The sequence below is a fragment of the Cyprinus carpio genome, chromosome A13, assembly GCF_018340385.1.
Source record: "Cyprinus carpio isolate SPL01 chromosome A13, ASM1834038v1, whole genome shotgun sequence".
Taxonomy (NCBI): Eukaryota; Metazoa; Chordata; class Actinopteri; order Cypriniformes; family Cyprinidae; genus Cyprinus; species Cyprinus carpio.
Genome location: NC_056584.1, coordinates 2,773,423 through 2,790,308, shown reverse-complemented (window position 1 = coordinate 2,790,308; position 16,886 = coordinate 2,773,423). Strand labels below are relative to the sequence as shown.

At 39.9% G+C, this 16,886-nt stretch overlaps 1 protein-coding gene across 1 annotated transcript in view; it reads left to right on the top strand.

Annotated features, from left to right (window-relative positions):
* slit1a (slit homolog 1a (Drosophila)) overlaps positions 1-16,079 on the top strand; it is a 61,682-nt gene extending 45,603 nt beyond the window's left edge. Inside the window, exons 20-37 of the mRNA XM_042768397.1 lie at positions 681-847; positions 953-1,085; positions 2,196-2,264; positions 2,355-2,426; positions 2,515-2,587; positions 4,007-4,077; positions 5,829-5,992; positions 6,275-6,399; positions 6,477-6,574; positions 6,900-7,039; positions 7,542-7,635; positions 7,744-7,881; positions 11,352-11,580; positions 11,826-11,956; positions 12,181-12,335; positions 12,772-13,060; positions 13,146-13,357; positions 13,514-16,079. Coding sequence (XP_042624331.1) covers positions 681-847; positions 953-1,085; positions 2,196-2,264; positions 2,355-2,426; positions 2,515-2,587; positions 4,007-4,077; positions 5,829-5,992; positions 6,275-6,399; positions 6,477-6,574; positions 6,900-7,039; positions 7,542-7,635; positions 7,744-7,881; positions 11,352-11,580; positions 11,826-11,956; positions 12,181-12,335; positions 12,772-13,060; positions 13,146-13,357; positions 13,514-13,752 — 2,599 coding nt within the window. The 3' untranslated portion in view covers positions 13,753-16,079. The remainder of the gene's footprint in view (positions 1-680; positions 848-952; positions 1,086-2,195; positions 2,265-2,354; positions 2,427-2,514; positions 2,588-4,006; positions 4,078-5,828; positions 5,993-6,274; positions 6,400-6,476; positions 6,575-6,899; positions 7,040-7,541; positions 7,636-7,743; positions 7,882-11,351; positions 11,581-11,825; positions 11,957-12,180; positions 12,336-12,771; positions 13,061-13,145; positions 13,358-13,513) is intronic.
* Positions 16,080-16,886: the final 807 nt, after the last annotated feature.

Below are 16,886 nucleotides of genomic sequence, written 5' to 3'. Positions count from 1 at the left end.
TTAAGCAATTTTATGGGTCGAAGAGGTTTAATTCAGATCTTTTTCATCTTTAGTCTGCTTCATCAGTATACCAGCTATACAGGAGTTCCCATAGTGAGATACCGAACTAATGTAAGAAAGAGAACTTTTTACTAACGTAACCCCGGTTCTCTGATAACATGAAGTGAGGTATCTCACAGTATTACCTCTGTTTTCAGCACAGAGAAGAGAAGAGAGCAGGTAGCTGCAGTTTATATACAGGAAGGCAGGACTCCCTGATTGCTGCAATGATTGGTCTGCCATGATTGGCAGACGTGGAGCAATTGGTGCTTCTGCAATCGGTCATGCCTGTGGTGTTCCCATAGTCCCATACCTCACTTCATGTTATCAGAGAACCATGGTTAAGTTAGTAACCTAAAGTTTTCAACTTTGGTGTGAACGGGCATTAATACAAGCCTATAAACAATCTCATTCCTAATTATTGACAACATGATGAAATTTACTCCCATAAATCACACAAATCATGATGGGATATATGTGAAGGGTAGATACCAGACATTATGCTGCACCATACACTAGAGATCCAGTGTTAGGCATAATGAATTACAAAATAATCCTCCGTAGAAAGAGTAGCTTGTTGTTTAGGGCAAGTTTGGTGCTGCAGACAAGGCTAATTAATATATTTTGTGTGTGTGTGGCAGAAATCTGCTGGCTAACCCATTCAACTGTAACTGCCATCTGGCGTGGCTGAGCAGCTGGCTGAGGAACCGTAAGATTGTCACGGGAAACCCACGCTGCCAGCGGCCGGCGTTCCTCAAAGAGATTCCCCTGCAGGATGTAGCGTTACCAGACTTCCGCTGCCAAGAGGGTAAACGCTCTTTTCTTTATAAATATTGATTTGACACACTGCATTATGTTTTTGATTGTATCACAGCATGATGATTCATTGTCTCTGTCTCTCTGATGTGAGCAGATCAAGAAGAAGCGAGCTGCATGCCACCCGTCCAGTGTCCCACCGAGTGTACTTGTCTGGAGTCCATGGTCCGCTGTAGCAACAAACACCTGTACGTCTTACCCAAAGGAATCCCGCGCAACGTCACTGAGCTGTGAGTCAAAACTCGGAACATAATTACACCTTCTGTCATTGTATCCTGAAGTTTCCAGCATCAAGAAATAACTTTTTTTCCCTCAAAAAAGGTATAAAATCACAGCCAATCAGAGCATGTCATGTTAATGTGGAACAAAATGAGGACCAATGAGATTTCACAGTGGGCGGAGATACCCAGAGCAATTCACAGAGATAGAAACCCAGCAACTGAGAAAATGTTACTTTTTGAGATTCACTCAAAAAATATTTATGCCTAAACTTAAGATGTATTTGAATTGAATATAGAATTGGGTTATGCCATTTAAATACATGTATCTTAAATTTAGGTCTAAATATTTTTGTGTTGTTGCCGATTACAGAAATTCTTTCATTTAAGACACTCTCAAAACACTATATTAATCTAAAAAGATTATTTTAAAGTTAACAGATCTCTTATCACATCCCACATGGTTTGCACGCAGTGTTTCAGGATACCATACAGCAGTTCATGAATATCTGAAATACAGATGATAAATCTGTGCTTAGACTTATCTTGATCTGGTTTTGGACATCACCTGGTACAAAACACACACACACACACACACACACACAAACACACAAAGATAAAACCATAAATGCGAAACCTTTCTTGTTATCAGTAAGGTCATTCCTCTGAGTGTGAGAACCTGTCAGTGCGATAGTGTGTGTGAAGCAGGAGTGTAATGAGTGTGGTTTTCAGTGGGAGTGACACACACAGACCGTCTGCAGATGCCTGTCATTCCTCTGAGTGTGAAAACCTCTCATTTGGCTAGAGCTCTCACTGACTCTGGCCAGGTGTGCTGTGCTCTCAGCCAGTCATTAAAGCTGTCTCCTCCTACCAAAACACAACGACCAGGTGCTGAGAGGCTGTGTCAGTCCTGCCGAACGCCCAGCAGACTTTCACACACGCATACTTTGTCTATGAGCTACAGCACTACACACACACACACACACACACAACACATACAGACACAAAGAAAGTAGCATCATAAAAGTGGTCCATACAAGCCTTCTAAAGCCATAAGTCAGAAGCAGATAAATATGCAAATCTATCCTCTGGATGGCTTTAACAATGAGTTTGTGTCTGCAGGTATCTGGATGGAAACCAGTTCAGTGTAGTGCCGAAGGAGCTGTCCAACTTCAAAAACCTGCAGCTAGTGTATGCCTCGCTCTTAGCGTTTCACAGACATGCATTCTTGGACAGGTTGTCATCTTGGTTTGATGGGCATGTTGTGATCTTTTGTTTCAGAGACCTGAGTAACAACAAAATCAGCACGTTGACCAACTCTTCGTTTGCCAACATGAGTCAGCTGACGACCCTGTATGTCCTCAACAACATTAATGCTATGCTGAAACTCAGCTGAGACACTGAAATCTCACTGCAGGATTTGTCTGATTTTGTCCTGCAGGATCCTGAGCTATAACGCTCTTCGCTGTATCCCGACTCTGGCCTTTGGAGGTCTTCGGTCTCTCCGCTTGCTGTACGTAGCTCTTTACTACCTAACATCAAGCACTAAAGCTGCCTTTCCATCGTCTCCAACATTCAAGTAGGATTGTGGCTTTTCACCCCTTAGTGGCAGTCGCATGAAGCTTTCAAACTGGTCATAAAACAGCTATTACCTTCAGCTTATTCACCACAGTAAAACGTATCAATAAATCACTGGAATCAATTATGAATGAATGAACGTATTCACACAAAAACAAATGGCCACCAGTTACTTTGCACTGGAAATCAATGACTTCAGGTCTGAGAGTGGCAAGAAACAAGTAAAAAAATCACATCTTTTTAATGCTATCTACATTTTTTACTTGTAATGACCGCAACAAACAACATGTGATGAGACAATAAGCAGAAATTGCGGTACAAAATACATTATTCAAAAACATTATGACTGGCTGTGATTTTGTTGCTGCTTCTCTTAAGATGACAGATAATTGTGTTAAGACTCGTGCTGCTCTACAGCTGTGTTGTCAGCTAATCATGAAGCAGGGAACAGTCTCTCTATGGTTGCCCTGCCTGTCATTTGTGCGTTCAGTAACCCAACACCAGCATCCCTGAATTCCTCAGAACCTGCAGCATGGAAACAGATAAACCTGAGCTCCGGCTGAGGGCAGGTGTCCAACAAGACCTGCAGAAAACACAGCTGTGCTCATGCATGTTTATCAAGTCAAGTCATGTTTATTTGTAAAGAGCATTTACACTACAGTATTCAGCTCAGTTTAGCTCAGTGTTAATTCAGTTTAATTCAATAACAATGTCGATTCAGCAAAGTTCACCAATAATTAAACAAATTCAATTCAGCCATAAAGCAGCACTATTTTTTCTTTATAATTTTTTTAAAGAAAAGTCATTTTGCTTTTAAAGTAAATGTATCTTGATTTAAGAATATTTAGATATTTGTACTGGAAAACAAGACAAAAATACGAAGTAAGAAAATCATTTTTTGCAGTGTTGTTTTTACAGTTTATAGATTCATGCTGATTATAAGCAATTTGAATAAATGCATTTATTGATTTATTATTTAAATAAAATCAAATAAATGCAAATAGTTAATAATAAACAATGCTATGGTTTTTTGAGTGCATAAATATGATGTTTCATTGATGTATGACAAAAAAATATGCATCACATGAAGTTCATTAGTTTTATGTTAAAACTGTCCAAATGGATGGGAATTATATATGCAACTCAAAACACATAAACTCTAAATAGTTTTTTTTTTTTTTTGAGTTCAAACCCCCACTGAACCCTTTATCAAGATCAAAACCCATTTGAGAAGATATGAACAACATAAATCATATCATCAGTGTGTCCATTAAAACTTTGTGTCAGAAACAGTGTGAGGCGCGCTGGTAATGTCACAAACGTCACTAATGCTTGTGTCTCTCGCGTTGTTCTAATCTCTGCATGGTAATGACATCTCAGAGCTGCCTGATGGGATCTTCAACGATGCTGCATCGCTGTCACATCTGTGAGTAAAGATCCAAACAAATGCATGTTTAAATATGCAGACCGTTCACAAAATACTCTGAGCGCTGATAATACTGCACAGCTCATCCGGTGTGTTACGTCTGCTTGCTCTAAAGCTACAGTTTAGAGAGCCGTGAATGCACATCTTGTGTCTTCCCAGGGCTTGTGCTCTTGGTGGTCAGTCTGTCTGTCCTCAGATCCATGAACTACCATGACATGTGATATTACGTGGCCGAATAATGATTAATAGTACTAAATGTTATTATATATTGAATATTGCTGCATTTTATAATATTGCTAATTGGCACATTTTATAAAAGCATTAAGCCAAATGTGAGTGTGGGTTGCTGGGATTTCACCATGGACATTTTACTTTACAAATCCAAACTTCACAAATGTCTTGTGGGTTTGGAACGAGTAAACGATGACAATTTTTATTTTTGGGTGAACGATCCCTTATTTCCCATATTTCTGGTAGATTCACTGTAATACAAAGCCTCTTGTGCTATTTGTCTTTATTTTAGGGGAGTTGAATAGAATTCAAACACGCTTTTGTTTGGCCATTGCAACAGCTTTAGGACGTGTGTTTAGGACGTCTACAGCGCCATCTAGCAGCAATGATGCTGTAAAACAGGACAGCATAAATGAGTACAGCCTCTCCGAAACCTCTCCATTTCCCTTTTCATAGAAGGCATTAGGGTTCCTTGAAGATATAATGTTGTTTCAAGACTGGATGATCAAAAAATAATAAGAAAATAAGATTTTCTTGTAAAAGTGATCAAATGTTGCGTTGCAACATAAGTACACGGTCCTGAAATTTACTAAATAAAACGGAAGAAAAAAGAAAAAATGGTGCAAGATAAAGGCAATTTTTTATGAACGTGAGTATGTTGAACCAAAATATTTTATAGAGACACTCCTCATTAAAGACCAGGGCATTAAAGGAGGTCGTCCTTCTGGAGTTAAACAGGATAGATGTGATCACGCAGTGCCAAGAAGAGTCAGAGCAGAGCAGTTTTAAAGTTATGGAGGACATACTATGTACTGGAATATTACACTTTTCTTAAAATTGATTCAACATTGTAATTATTTTTGCAACCCTGCATTTAAAGGGTTACTCCATCCCAAAATGAAAATTTTGTCATTAATCACTTACCCTGTCGTTCTAAACCCGTAAATGCTTAGTTCGTCTTTGGAACACAATTTAAGACATTCTGGATGAAACTGTGACTGTCCCATAGACTGCCAAATAAATAACAGTGTCACGGTCCAGAAAAGTATGAAATTCGAGTATTCTGCCGATGCTTTTCATACTTTCCTGGACCTTGACACTGTTATTTATTTGGCAGTGTATGGGATAGTCTCAAGCCTCCCTGTTTTCATCCAAAATATCTTAAATTGTGTTCCGAAGACGAACGAAGCTTTTACCAAAATTGAACAACATGGGGGTAATTGATTAATTACAAAATTTTCATTTTGGGATGGAGTATACCTTTAAGCAAAATTGCCTAGTTTTACAGATAGGAATGACATATTTTTCAGTTTTTATTAAATATGTGGTTAATGGATTTACATTTTTTTCTTCTTTCCATAGTAGTAATAGTGATCATTAAGAAACAGAAGTATATCTATGTACTCATTTATGCTGTGTACTGTACATTATATACAGACAGGGCTTGTTCAGTGCATCTCATTTTGGTTGTCTTAAAAGATCTGTATTTGTTTAATGCTGGATGGTGTGGTTGCTCTCAGAGCGATTGGTGCGAACCCTTTGCACTGTGACTGCCGCCTGCGCTGGCTCTCTGACTGGGTGAAAACCGGCTACAAGGAGCCTGGCATCGCACGCTGTGTTGGACCGCATGGCATGGAGGGAAAATTACTGCTCACCACCCCTGCCAAGAGGTTCGAATGTCAAGGTAAGATGCATGACTAAGGTTAAAGAAAAGTCCATGAAATCCATTGGTTTTGCAGACCACAAGTGCTTAATTGTCTGCCCTGCGTCTCATCAGGTATTAACCATGCAATGACTGACATGTTGGTTAAATAATCTTGTTACCTAAGATTTGTCCTTCATACCTCATCAGAGTCTTTGCTCTGAGAAAGACACTCAGATTCCCGTTGTGCGTCCTTGGATGATTTTTGAGGGATTTTATTCGGTGTCTGTCAGGGTAGTAAGGGTTGTGTTTCTGTGTGTGCAGGTGAAGTGGACGCTGCTATACTAGCGAAGTGTAACCCGTGCATGTCTAAGCCCTGTCTGAACCACGGCAGCTGCGAGGCCGATCAGACAGACGGCTACAGGTGTCGCTGTTCAGAGGGGTTCAAGGTGAGCACACAACACACAAGCAACGTGAATCCTGATAGACGGACATGAAACGTTTACACATTTCCTTTCACACACAGGGCAAGAACTGTGAGACGCCGCTCAACGCTTGCGTCAGTGAGCCCTGTAAGAACGGAGGAACATGCCACATGTCTGGAGAAGAGGATGAAGGCTTTAGGTGAGCCTCAACATCTTTTCCTTATCATTTATTAATGTGTGCAGTGGTTGAAAGCATACATTAAATGGTTATTTGTTGTGCCAAATTCAATCTATTTTCATTTTAAAAACCATTGCGTCTGTTACATCGGTGTCAATTGTTCTGAAAACAATATCAGAGTGTAAAAAAATGTATTCTTCTTAAATAAGCTGCAAAAGCAGTTGTTTCTTATATTCTATGGTTTGCTTTTGGGGTGAAATTTGACCTGGAAGTCTTCATGAAATTCATTCTCGGTGCTTAGAAAGCTTGATCCTTATTTAAAAATGACGCATTTGTGTTTTCTCAGCTGTTCATGTGCTGCAGGCTTTGAAGGTCCCACATGTGACATTGACATCGACGAGTGTAAAGACAATGACTGTCAGAACGGGGCAACCTGCATAGATGGGATCAACAATTACACCTGTTTATGTGCCCCTTTTTACACAGGTACATGTGTTACTACTTCCTGAACACATACATTAATGTTATTTGTTTTTTAAATCAAAACTGCACTTTATTTCGATAGTCCACTTTAGACATTCTACTAACTACAAGTAAATTTGCAACTACAGTACATTAACTGTTATAGTTAGGGTCAGAATAAACTGACATGTAGTTGCAAAGTTAGTAAAATTTCTAAAGAGGACTATTAAAATAAAGTGTTACCACAAAGAATTTTTCGGTTTCACTTTATTTTACAGTATGTGTGTAATTACAATGTACTTACCTAAGAGAGCACTGGGTAATTTATGTTAACTATATGGGTTAAGTTTATAGGTATATTCATAGTTACAATTTAATTATTCACTAATTCACAAAAGTACAACAAAACAAAAAAATAAAAATCTACCAATTCTCCCAAACTCTCAAAATCATAGTTGTAATTACAGACAATGCATATAGTTGTAACACCAGACTTACAGACTGCACTGTTTGTGCGTGTGTGTAGGGGAGATGTGTGAGGATATGGAGGACATGTGTGCTTCTACTCGCAGTCCCTGCAAGCACCAGTCCACCTGCTTCATCACAGTCACTGGCCCAAAGTAACCTCATCTCCTTTGACCTAGTAGCCGAGTAACAGCCTTTTAATTAACCAAATAATCAATTGTTTTCAAAGAGCTCAATAATGGTTGCATATGTGTTTGATTTAGGTGTATGTGCGCACCTGGTTATGTGGGTGACGACTGCAGTGTGAACTATGACGACTGTAAGGACCACAGGTGTCAGAATGGGGCACAGTGTGTGGACGAGGTTAACGGATACTCCTGCGTTTGCCCCAAGGCCTACAGGTCAGTTCTTTACACCATTTTACATGTTAACATCAGTGGAGATAACCCCAGTTCATCAGTGATCCAGAATTGCACTTCATCTTTTGATAGACTGAAAGTAATGTCAGACGATTTGTTTGCAAAACAGTTTTTTTTTCTATTAACTAAAGACATTTTGGCAACCAGTGACCAATTTTTTAGCAGTGTACCTTAATCACACACTGCCTCATCATGCACCTTGGAGTTTCTTGTGTCAGAGGTAGGAAGTACTCGTTATCCCTGCGGAGATACTGTGGAGTGTAAAGCATTCAGGGAGATTCAGAGAGATTGCCCTGCCACCTCCCATCACTGTCTGTCATCAATCCCACTAGATACACACAACACTGCAGCAGACTTTTAATTCTGGAGGGATTTGATCTGACTCAGTTAAGTGAAAACGTGTTGACATGGAGTGCACTTTTCATGTTACTCCTACATCTCCGTCGGATGAATGGCTTTTGCTGTGGTATTACCCATTCATAAGTCATGTTGGATAAAAGTTGTCTCAGTTGAGTGTCTGAGCAAAAGTACAACTTTCTCTTACTCTTTTTGTACTCAACATTATTAAACTTGAAATACATAGATGAGGATAATTTGGGAACTAACAGCCTGTCCTCCAACAAAAAACGACCATTTAGGTCGTTTGTGCAAGCACCTTATTACGACCTATATTTACGTTTTAAAGTTAAGCGGCCTCTAGCGGGCGTAAAAAATAATGACAGTATCGCGTTGCGTCTGTCGTCATAAAATGACGTATCATGTCATTACCAATCAAAACGCACGTTTATTTTAATGCAATGTGTGGACTTTTTACACCGATCTCACAGTAATTCGTACATATTTTACTAGGTGGCTTATTCGTTCGAATGACCACCCCTAACCCATCCCCTAAACCTAACCCTCACAGAAATCATGCTAAATTATGATTTATTGACCATAAACACAACACCCTCACGTCCGTTCTCTGGGATCGAACCCATGATAGCATGATTGCATATCAAGGTATAACGCAATAATCTACCAACTGAGCTACACGAAACGCAAATCACAGTGCAAATAAAAGAGTACAAAACATTAATATGAAAACGAGCTTTTGGTTAAGTGTATTGGTTGTATTACATGTAAAAATTTACGAAATAAACTTGCTTAGACTGGGGTAACTGATTAATTACCTTGATAGCATTTCAAGTCAGTTATGAGGATAATTTGGGAACTAACTTTACTTAGACTGGGGAAACTGATGAATTACCTTGATAGCATTTCAAGTCAATTTAGATAATGTTCATTTATATCATGTTCATTTCTCAGCCTGTCTGGTATAACTTAAGCTACCACTCTAGAAACTCCATTGTACTGCTAGGTGACTTCAAGAAACAAATATGGGACAATGTATAGTACCAAGGGCCCAGTTATAGAGAAAATTGGCCACAACAAACACCATGTGTCTACATAAGGTTGTATATAGGAATGTAATATTGTACCATCTGACTTCTTTTGGACACAGGTAAAGAGAGGAGCTGTCAACTGATCATGACCAGATAATGAGTTTGGTTAAATAGCGAGGTAGCTGCCAGACAAAACCAGGAAACGTAAACAGACTGTGGGGGTGAACTGGGAATGTTTGGTGAAGGCTCTTGTCCAGAAGATGTTTAATTCCCACCTTCAGAGGTGCTATTCCTTTTTTTCCAAGGAGGCTGGAGACATGGAGCCTGAGTGGACACATTGGTAGACACAGGTGGTGATGAAGGCTGTCAATCTGCAGGTGGAGGTCTTTCAGGAATGGTTAACCTTGTGGGGTGATTCGGCTGACTGGCCACAGTAGTTGTAGAGGCAAAAAAGCTCAGAGTAGCCATTGCAAAGTACTTCTGTTCAGCCTCAAAGAGGTAAAGGCAAACCATCAGAGGGCTTATGCTGGGTACACACCAAAATATATGTTTTACATCTTATAAGATTTTCAAAATGTGATAGAGCCCAAACGTGAGAAAAATCAAATCCTAGATTTAACCGTTTTGCTCCTATAGTGTGTGGTGTGCCATGATGTGACAAAGACAGCACACCACACACAAACAGATTTTCAACCAGAGTCTCGACTGTGAACACAGGAAAAATCGCAAAATCTTGCGAGACTTCAGAATAAGCTGATCCTCCATCTCTGCTGTCCACATCAGTTTCACTTTGTGCTGCACCATGACTGCTTCCGTCTTCCATCATCTCACTTTCTGATTGGATATTGTTTTTTTCATGTAATAATCTCCAGAGCGTGCGCGCGTTTGTCCTCAGGGTTCCCCCCACACATCAGGATTTCTGATCGCAAATATTAAACATGTTGATTATTTACGATTCGCGATCGTGGCGGCTCCAACGTTCTTCTGATCAGGCTCGGACACTCTTAACACACCTCACAGCAAGAGAAAATCTGATAAGATAATCTTTAGAACCATCAAGATAATCGGGAGATAGCTAGGATTGTCGGAATGGGGAAATCGGCCCAAATCAGCCCGATTATCTTTTGGTGTGTACCCAGCATTAGTCAGGAGAGGCATTGTCTGGTCCAGGCTATTGTCAGTTAGGACCAGAAACTGCTGAGATATCAGTCTGAGTCTGAAGGTGGAAGGAACACTATGAGGAACTTCTGAAGCCAAAGTAAATGTCAACTATTCTGTTTGTGATATTTATGGATAAATATCCTCTGCTCCAGCAGAGGAACAGAGAGTTTTACAGGTGGGGAGCTGGGCATTTATTATGGTGGGATAAGGGTCTGCGCTTCTATATCTGGGGCCATGGTTTTCAGTCCTCTTTAGGTAGGAAATGAGTTGCCTCCGCATGAGATTGCTGGGTGAATCAGGGCAGTGGCAGGAGTAATGCAGTCATTATACTGGGCTGTAGTGATGAAGAGTAAGTTGAGCATGTGGGCAATGCTTTCAAATTACAAACCAGCCTATGCTCCAACTTTCATCTGTGCTCATGAGCTTTTGATAGTGACCAAAAGAAAAAGATTGCGGGTCCAAGCAGCTGTACATGCTGTTTCTAGTGAAAATGACTATTAGAATAGATTAGGTGATGGACTAGAGATGATGTGAAGTGAACAATGTAAGTATTGGCTAAATATCCTCCTCGTAATACTTTATAATACTTCAGTAAATGACTGAATGCTGTGTTGTGCCGTCATGTTTACGGTTGTTTAGTGATTTTTACGCTCTCGGCTACGCCGGTGTAACAGCTTACTTCCGTTCCATTCGCAGCTGTTGCTTAAAGTCCTTAATGTTTGATTGTGTTCCTGCCATTATTTACAACAGTGATTAAGACCTTCAGGTGTAAAGACCCAGACAATTGAAGTATGTGCCTCTTTTCATGCAGCATCTCTTACAAATGCTCAGAGACATGCTCATGACAGAGAAAATCAGAATTAGATTTGAAATGATCAAAACTGACCTGAAACCTTCTGTGTGCAGTGGACAGCTTTGTGAAGTCCCATCTACTCCGCGCTCTCTCTGCGACTTGGCTGACTGTCAAAACAATGCCCCCTGTGTGGAGCGGGGGGGCCATGCACTGTGTCAGTGCCTTGAAGGGTTTGGTGGACCACGCTGTGAAAAGTTGGTCAGTGTCAACTTTGTGGACCGAGACTCCTACCTGCTACTGAGTGACCTGAAGAACTGGCCTCAGGCTAACATCACACTACAGGTATTCAACAAAACTCAAACTTTATAAAAACATTGGATGAAATTTGCCAGTGTTATTGTATAACATCTTTCACTTGGCTTGCAGCATACAGAACTAGTAAAAAACTAGTAGAAATGCTTTATAACAGGTAACCAGTGTAGCAATGAGGTCCATTTCTTGGCATTGGCAAACTAGGTTGTCACTGCGGTCAGGTTTGTACTGTTCATCTACTGATGATATATGATGTATTTTGGTTCTGTTCTCAGGTGTCCACAGCAGAAGATAATGGCATTCTTCTGTACAATGGGGACAATGACCACATTGCTGTGGAGCTTCATGAAGGTCATGTTAAAGTCAGCTATGACCCTGGCAGCCAACCAAGTCATGCAATCTACAGGTGATCTGGAGTTTTGAACTGTATTTTTAATTTAATTCCAATGAAATGTTGGCATGCAGGGATATTATTGATTATGAAGATCACTGATCACTACGTTTCATTTTCAAAAGATCACGTGATTCTGTATTTTCCACTCAGCAGCTGACTACAAATGAAACATTTATAAAGCTTCAATGCAATTTAAATTTCAGATCAGATATCTTTCATGCTTGCTTTACACACAGTACTGAGACCATCAATGATGGTCAGTTCCACACGGTAGAACTGGTGACCTTTGACCAGATGGTGAACCTTTCCATAGATGGTGGTATCCCAACAACCATGGACAGCTTTGGTAAAGTGCAGCCCTTGAGGGGAGAAGCTCCACTATATGTGGGAGGTAGGAGTGCACCAAGGATATCTGCCTCCATCACAGCTAAAATAATCGTACAATACTGTCAATCACGACTGTGCACCTATAAACCTACCTAGACACAACACATGCTCTCCGCTCTATTGCTCTTGAACTTGGCTAAAATCACCAAACCAGTATACCCAGGTTTTTCAGATCCGGTCCTAGAGGGGCCACTGTCCTACAGAGTTTAGCTCCAACTCTTATTAAATCCACCTACCTGTAATTTTCCAGTAATCCTGAAGACCTCGATTCACTTATTCAGTTGTGTTTGAACAGTTGCAGATAAACTCTGTATATGACAGTTGACCTCAAGGAGCAGGATTTATAGAGCCCTGACATATATCATTAATGGTTACTGAATTCATGTGGCATCAGTGTTTCTTCCCAACTCTGCTTTTACAAAATTTTCTCACTGAATCAGGCATGCCGGTCAGTGTCCACCCCATAGCTCCCCGTGTCTGGCAGATCCAAAACAGCTCCAGTTTTCATGGCTGTATTCAGAACCTTTACATCAATAATGAGCTACAAGACTTTACCAAAACCCAGATGAAACCTGGTGTGGTGCCCGGATGTGAGCCTTGCCGAAAGATATACTGCCTTCATGGTATTTGCCAACCCAACACCGCCATAGGCCCCATATGCCACTGCCAGCCCGGATGGAGTGGGCAACACTGTGACCAGCCTTCGGCGAACCCCTGCCTGGGCAGCAAGTCAGTCAAATTCTTGAGGTGAAATAAGCAGACTTGACCAAGGCACAACATGTCATGCTTTAATTCATTCATTCTCTTTACACAGGTGTGTCCATGGGAGATGTATTCCAATGGACACGCAGTCGTACCGCTGTGAGTGCCAGGAGGGCTTTCATGGAGCCCTGTGCAACCAGCAGGAAGAGCTCTTCAATCCATGCAGAAAGCTCCAATGCAAACATGGTCACTGTCAGATATCTGACACAGGAGATGCCTACTGTCATTGTGAGATGGGCTACAATGGAGAGTTATGTGACAAGGGTAAGAAAACATAAGCACAACCCTCCAGACATTGTCAAGCATTCTGTTTCGGATGAGATAAAGCATGGATAGCTCCGTTACTATTATTAAATTAGTTTTTTTATGCTATTTGATGAGTAATGGTCCATTGTCAATTTGACTTTCATGTTGTTTTAGAGTCTGAGTGCCACGGGGAGCCAGTGCGGGACTTCTACCAGGTCCAGCGTGGTTACGCCATCTGTCAGACCACACGCATGGTGTCTTGGGTGGAATGCAGCGGTTCCTGCGACACCGGCTCCTGCTGCGCCAGTCAAAGGATGAAACGCAGGACATACACTTTCGAGTGCAGCGATGGCACATCCTTCAGCGAGGAGGTTGAAAAGACCATCAAGTGTGGCTGTGTGGGATGCATGTAGAACACAACCACTAGCATCACCACCTCATCACAGTCTGACAGATCCGCAGAAAGAGCCATCACAAAAAGCCAACAGAAATAGATGTCTTTCATTGGGTATACAGAGACATACCCCCCCCCCCATCACTCTAACCCCCACCCTTTTATATTTCCACCACAGCCTGAAATTTCAACCCCATTTTGTCCTTTTGTAAGGTCTCAGAAAGGTAAATTAACATCAACTCAGCTGAGAGGAAGGCGAGCGAGGTGGCCCCTGGCTTGTTTCAGCCCAAAAGCAGGACAGTAGTAATGCATTACAAGAAAATGATGGTCTTTTTGACTCTCTCTGCAGTGCAGGACGTGTATTTGAGCACATAAGACTCTGTAATGGTGATGAAAGGAACATTCACATTTCCACCATGCCTGAAAAAACTATACGTATGATATATCTGTGTGGAAGAATACATCCTCGGAGACACGCTGGTAAAATAGAACGTGTGAAACCAGATATGCATGGAACGACATGCTGTCTTGCCAGATATTTCCAGTCATTTTGAGTTATGCGTGGCACACGGGACTCTTCCATGTGTCCCTGCCCCATTTCCACTGCAAATAACATCATTAATAAACTACATGGGGGCCAAAAATACCCAACAGCCTTCCATGTGAAAGTGTGAAGAGCTCTGCGACGCTCCTGGTGCCATAATATAGAGTTACGTTGTTGGAGGGGAGCTTCTTTACAACATTTCGACTTCTGATAGATCGAGAAAGTGAAAGTCAAGCAAAAGGATCCATTCGATCTATTCCATACAGTGTTTGTCATTCCATGACCTCAAACAGAGAACTCTACAGAATGTAAGGGAGAGCTGAAATCAAGCGCTAGATAGATCTCATCACACTGTTTTCTAAGATGCATGCTCATTGTCATGTGATGTCTGGATTGTGGTTAATATTAGTACTGCTGAGCAGAAAATAGAACATCGCTTATCAAAACACTGCTAAATATGCGACGCCACTGCGATTTTTTTTTTATATTGGTCAGTGTTGAAACTGTTTGAGGGGTACAATATGACTATGGGTTATGACCACAACACTGTACACACCTCTTAGAAGTGACAATTCTCCCATAAACAGTAACGATTTCCCAGATTCCACCATGTTCTCTTTTTGATTCCTACAGTATTACCTCTGCAAGCTACTGCGTTCATGAAGTTTTGCAAATTACCACGAACATCGTCCTAGAATTAAAACACAAATAAGTGCAGTTTGGCTTATTTCATTTAATTTTGGTGGGTGTTTGTTTTCGCTTTGATTTCCTTTTCCTAACTCCCTAGCCCTTCACTTTATACAGAATGCTTAACAGATTCTAATATATATTTGTATTTCATTTTGGTATAGTATTTTTATATGTTAAAGAATAAATTTGTGTTTTCGGGATTTTAGTGACTTTTGGTGTTTTATTCGGTCATTTAATTCACTTTGCTTATACAGGCTACAGTGGTTTGAAAGTGGCCAAAAGCATAGATAATTATTAGCCTATTAGCCTTATTGTAATAGGAGCCAGTGTTGATCGTTTTGGAAGTTTTTTTTTTTTTTTAATTTTTATTGTAAATGTTGTCTTCCATGTGAATACATTTAATTCATTTAAAATATCTTTGTGATTGATTTTGTAATTATTTATTTTAAAACCTTTCCAGATAGAAAGCTGAAATTTCATTTATGAGTACGCTGATTTTGAGTTGTGAATAAAGCTAAGAGAAAAAAGGGATCATTGAGAGAAGGCATTTAATAAGGGTAGGTACCATTCAGTCCTCATATTAAAGAGCAAGTCAACAGCCCCGACCATTACTAGTGGTTTCCGTGATTAAGTGCAGATGAAAATACACTACTTGCTTAATATTGGAGAACAACTAGCAGTACTTTAACCCTCCATACATACATTGTTCCGCATGGTTGGTTTCTAAAAAATGTCAACCTGTTTTGTTACACTTTTGTGGATACTTATTGCTCTTATTGTACACTGAGGTACTGGGAACGGAAGTTAAAGTCAATGTCATCGCTTCAGTGCAGACGAATCATTGGAAAAGGTTACAGACTTTTCCTGTAGATTTCATGGGTCTGAGCTAACCTTGTGCCAGTCACAACCATCGCATCATGAACTCGAGAACATTTATTGTGAAAGATACTGTCGCTGTTGCATATAGCACATTTAAGAGCTCTTGCTGTTTATTCTTCTGATGTTACGTTGATAGTTACACTGACTAACTGCAGTTACTCCGAATGTAAGTAGCGCCACCAAAATGTTTACTGAACTTCCTCCTTTTTCATTCATTAAAATGTGTGATTATATGAGTGTCTATGTCTGCTTTATCAAAACCACATAAACTTTTAAGCAGCAAAATATTTGGTTCCTGGCACATTCATGATCCAGCCAAACAAATCTGGTTGGCACTGGAGAGGCAAAAAAAGAAAAGAAAAGAAAAACAAAAAACCCTTGAGAAGCAAAAATGAAACAATAAATGATTTACTATAAATAAATGTAGTTCCTGTTGTATACATATATTAAAAAAAAAAAAAAAAAAAAAAAACTGGCTTCTGCATTTTCAGAATAAAATTACACAGTTCAGTGGTGACCTTCAGTGCACTGCTCTTCTTTACCTTATACACAGATCAAATCATTTCACTGATTCTTGAAGCTTGTCCAGACTACCACACCACTCACCTCAGCTCCAAACATATCCCAACATTTGAAAATGCATCAACGACTGACAAAAGACAAAATGCATAAAACTCAAACCAAATTAGTTCACTTTTATATAATATTTCCTACTTGCACAACTCAAAACATATATATGAGGTATGGTCTTCCATCCTGGTGGTGGTTTAAGTAAACTACATTTCAAACTACTTCAAAGTCAAAAAAGTAAAATAAAATGTTCAAATATAGTTTTATATATTACATTTATATAAAATAACAACCACATATAGTTAATCTCTTATGGTTATCTCCAACTACCCAAACATATTCCTGTTAATTTATCCAGTTTTAGAAAACCTGTTATCTTGGATAATATTATTATTATTTTTTTTATTATTATTTTTTTTAACTGCATCACAAATACAGGCATTAAAAAAATGTTTGAGAACATATTGCAT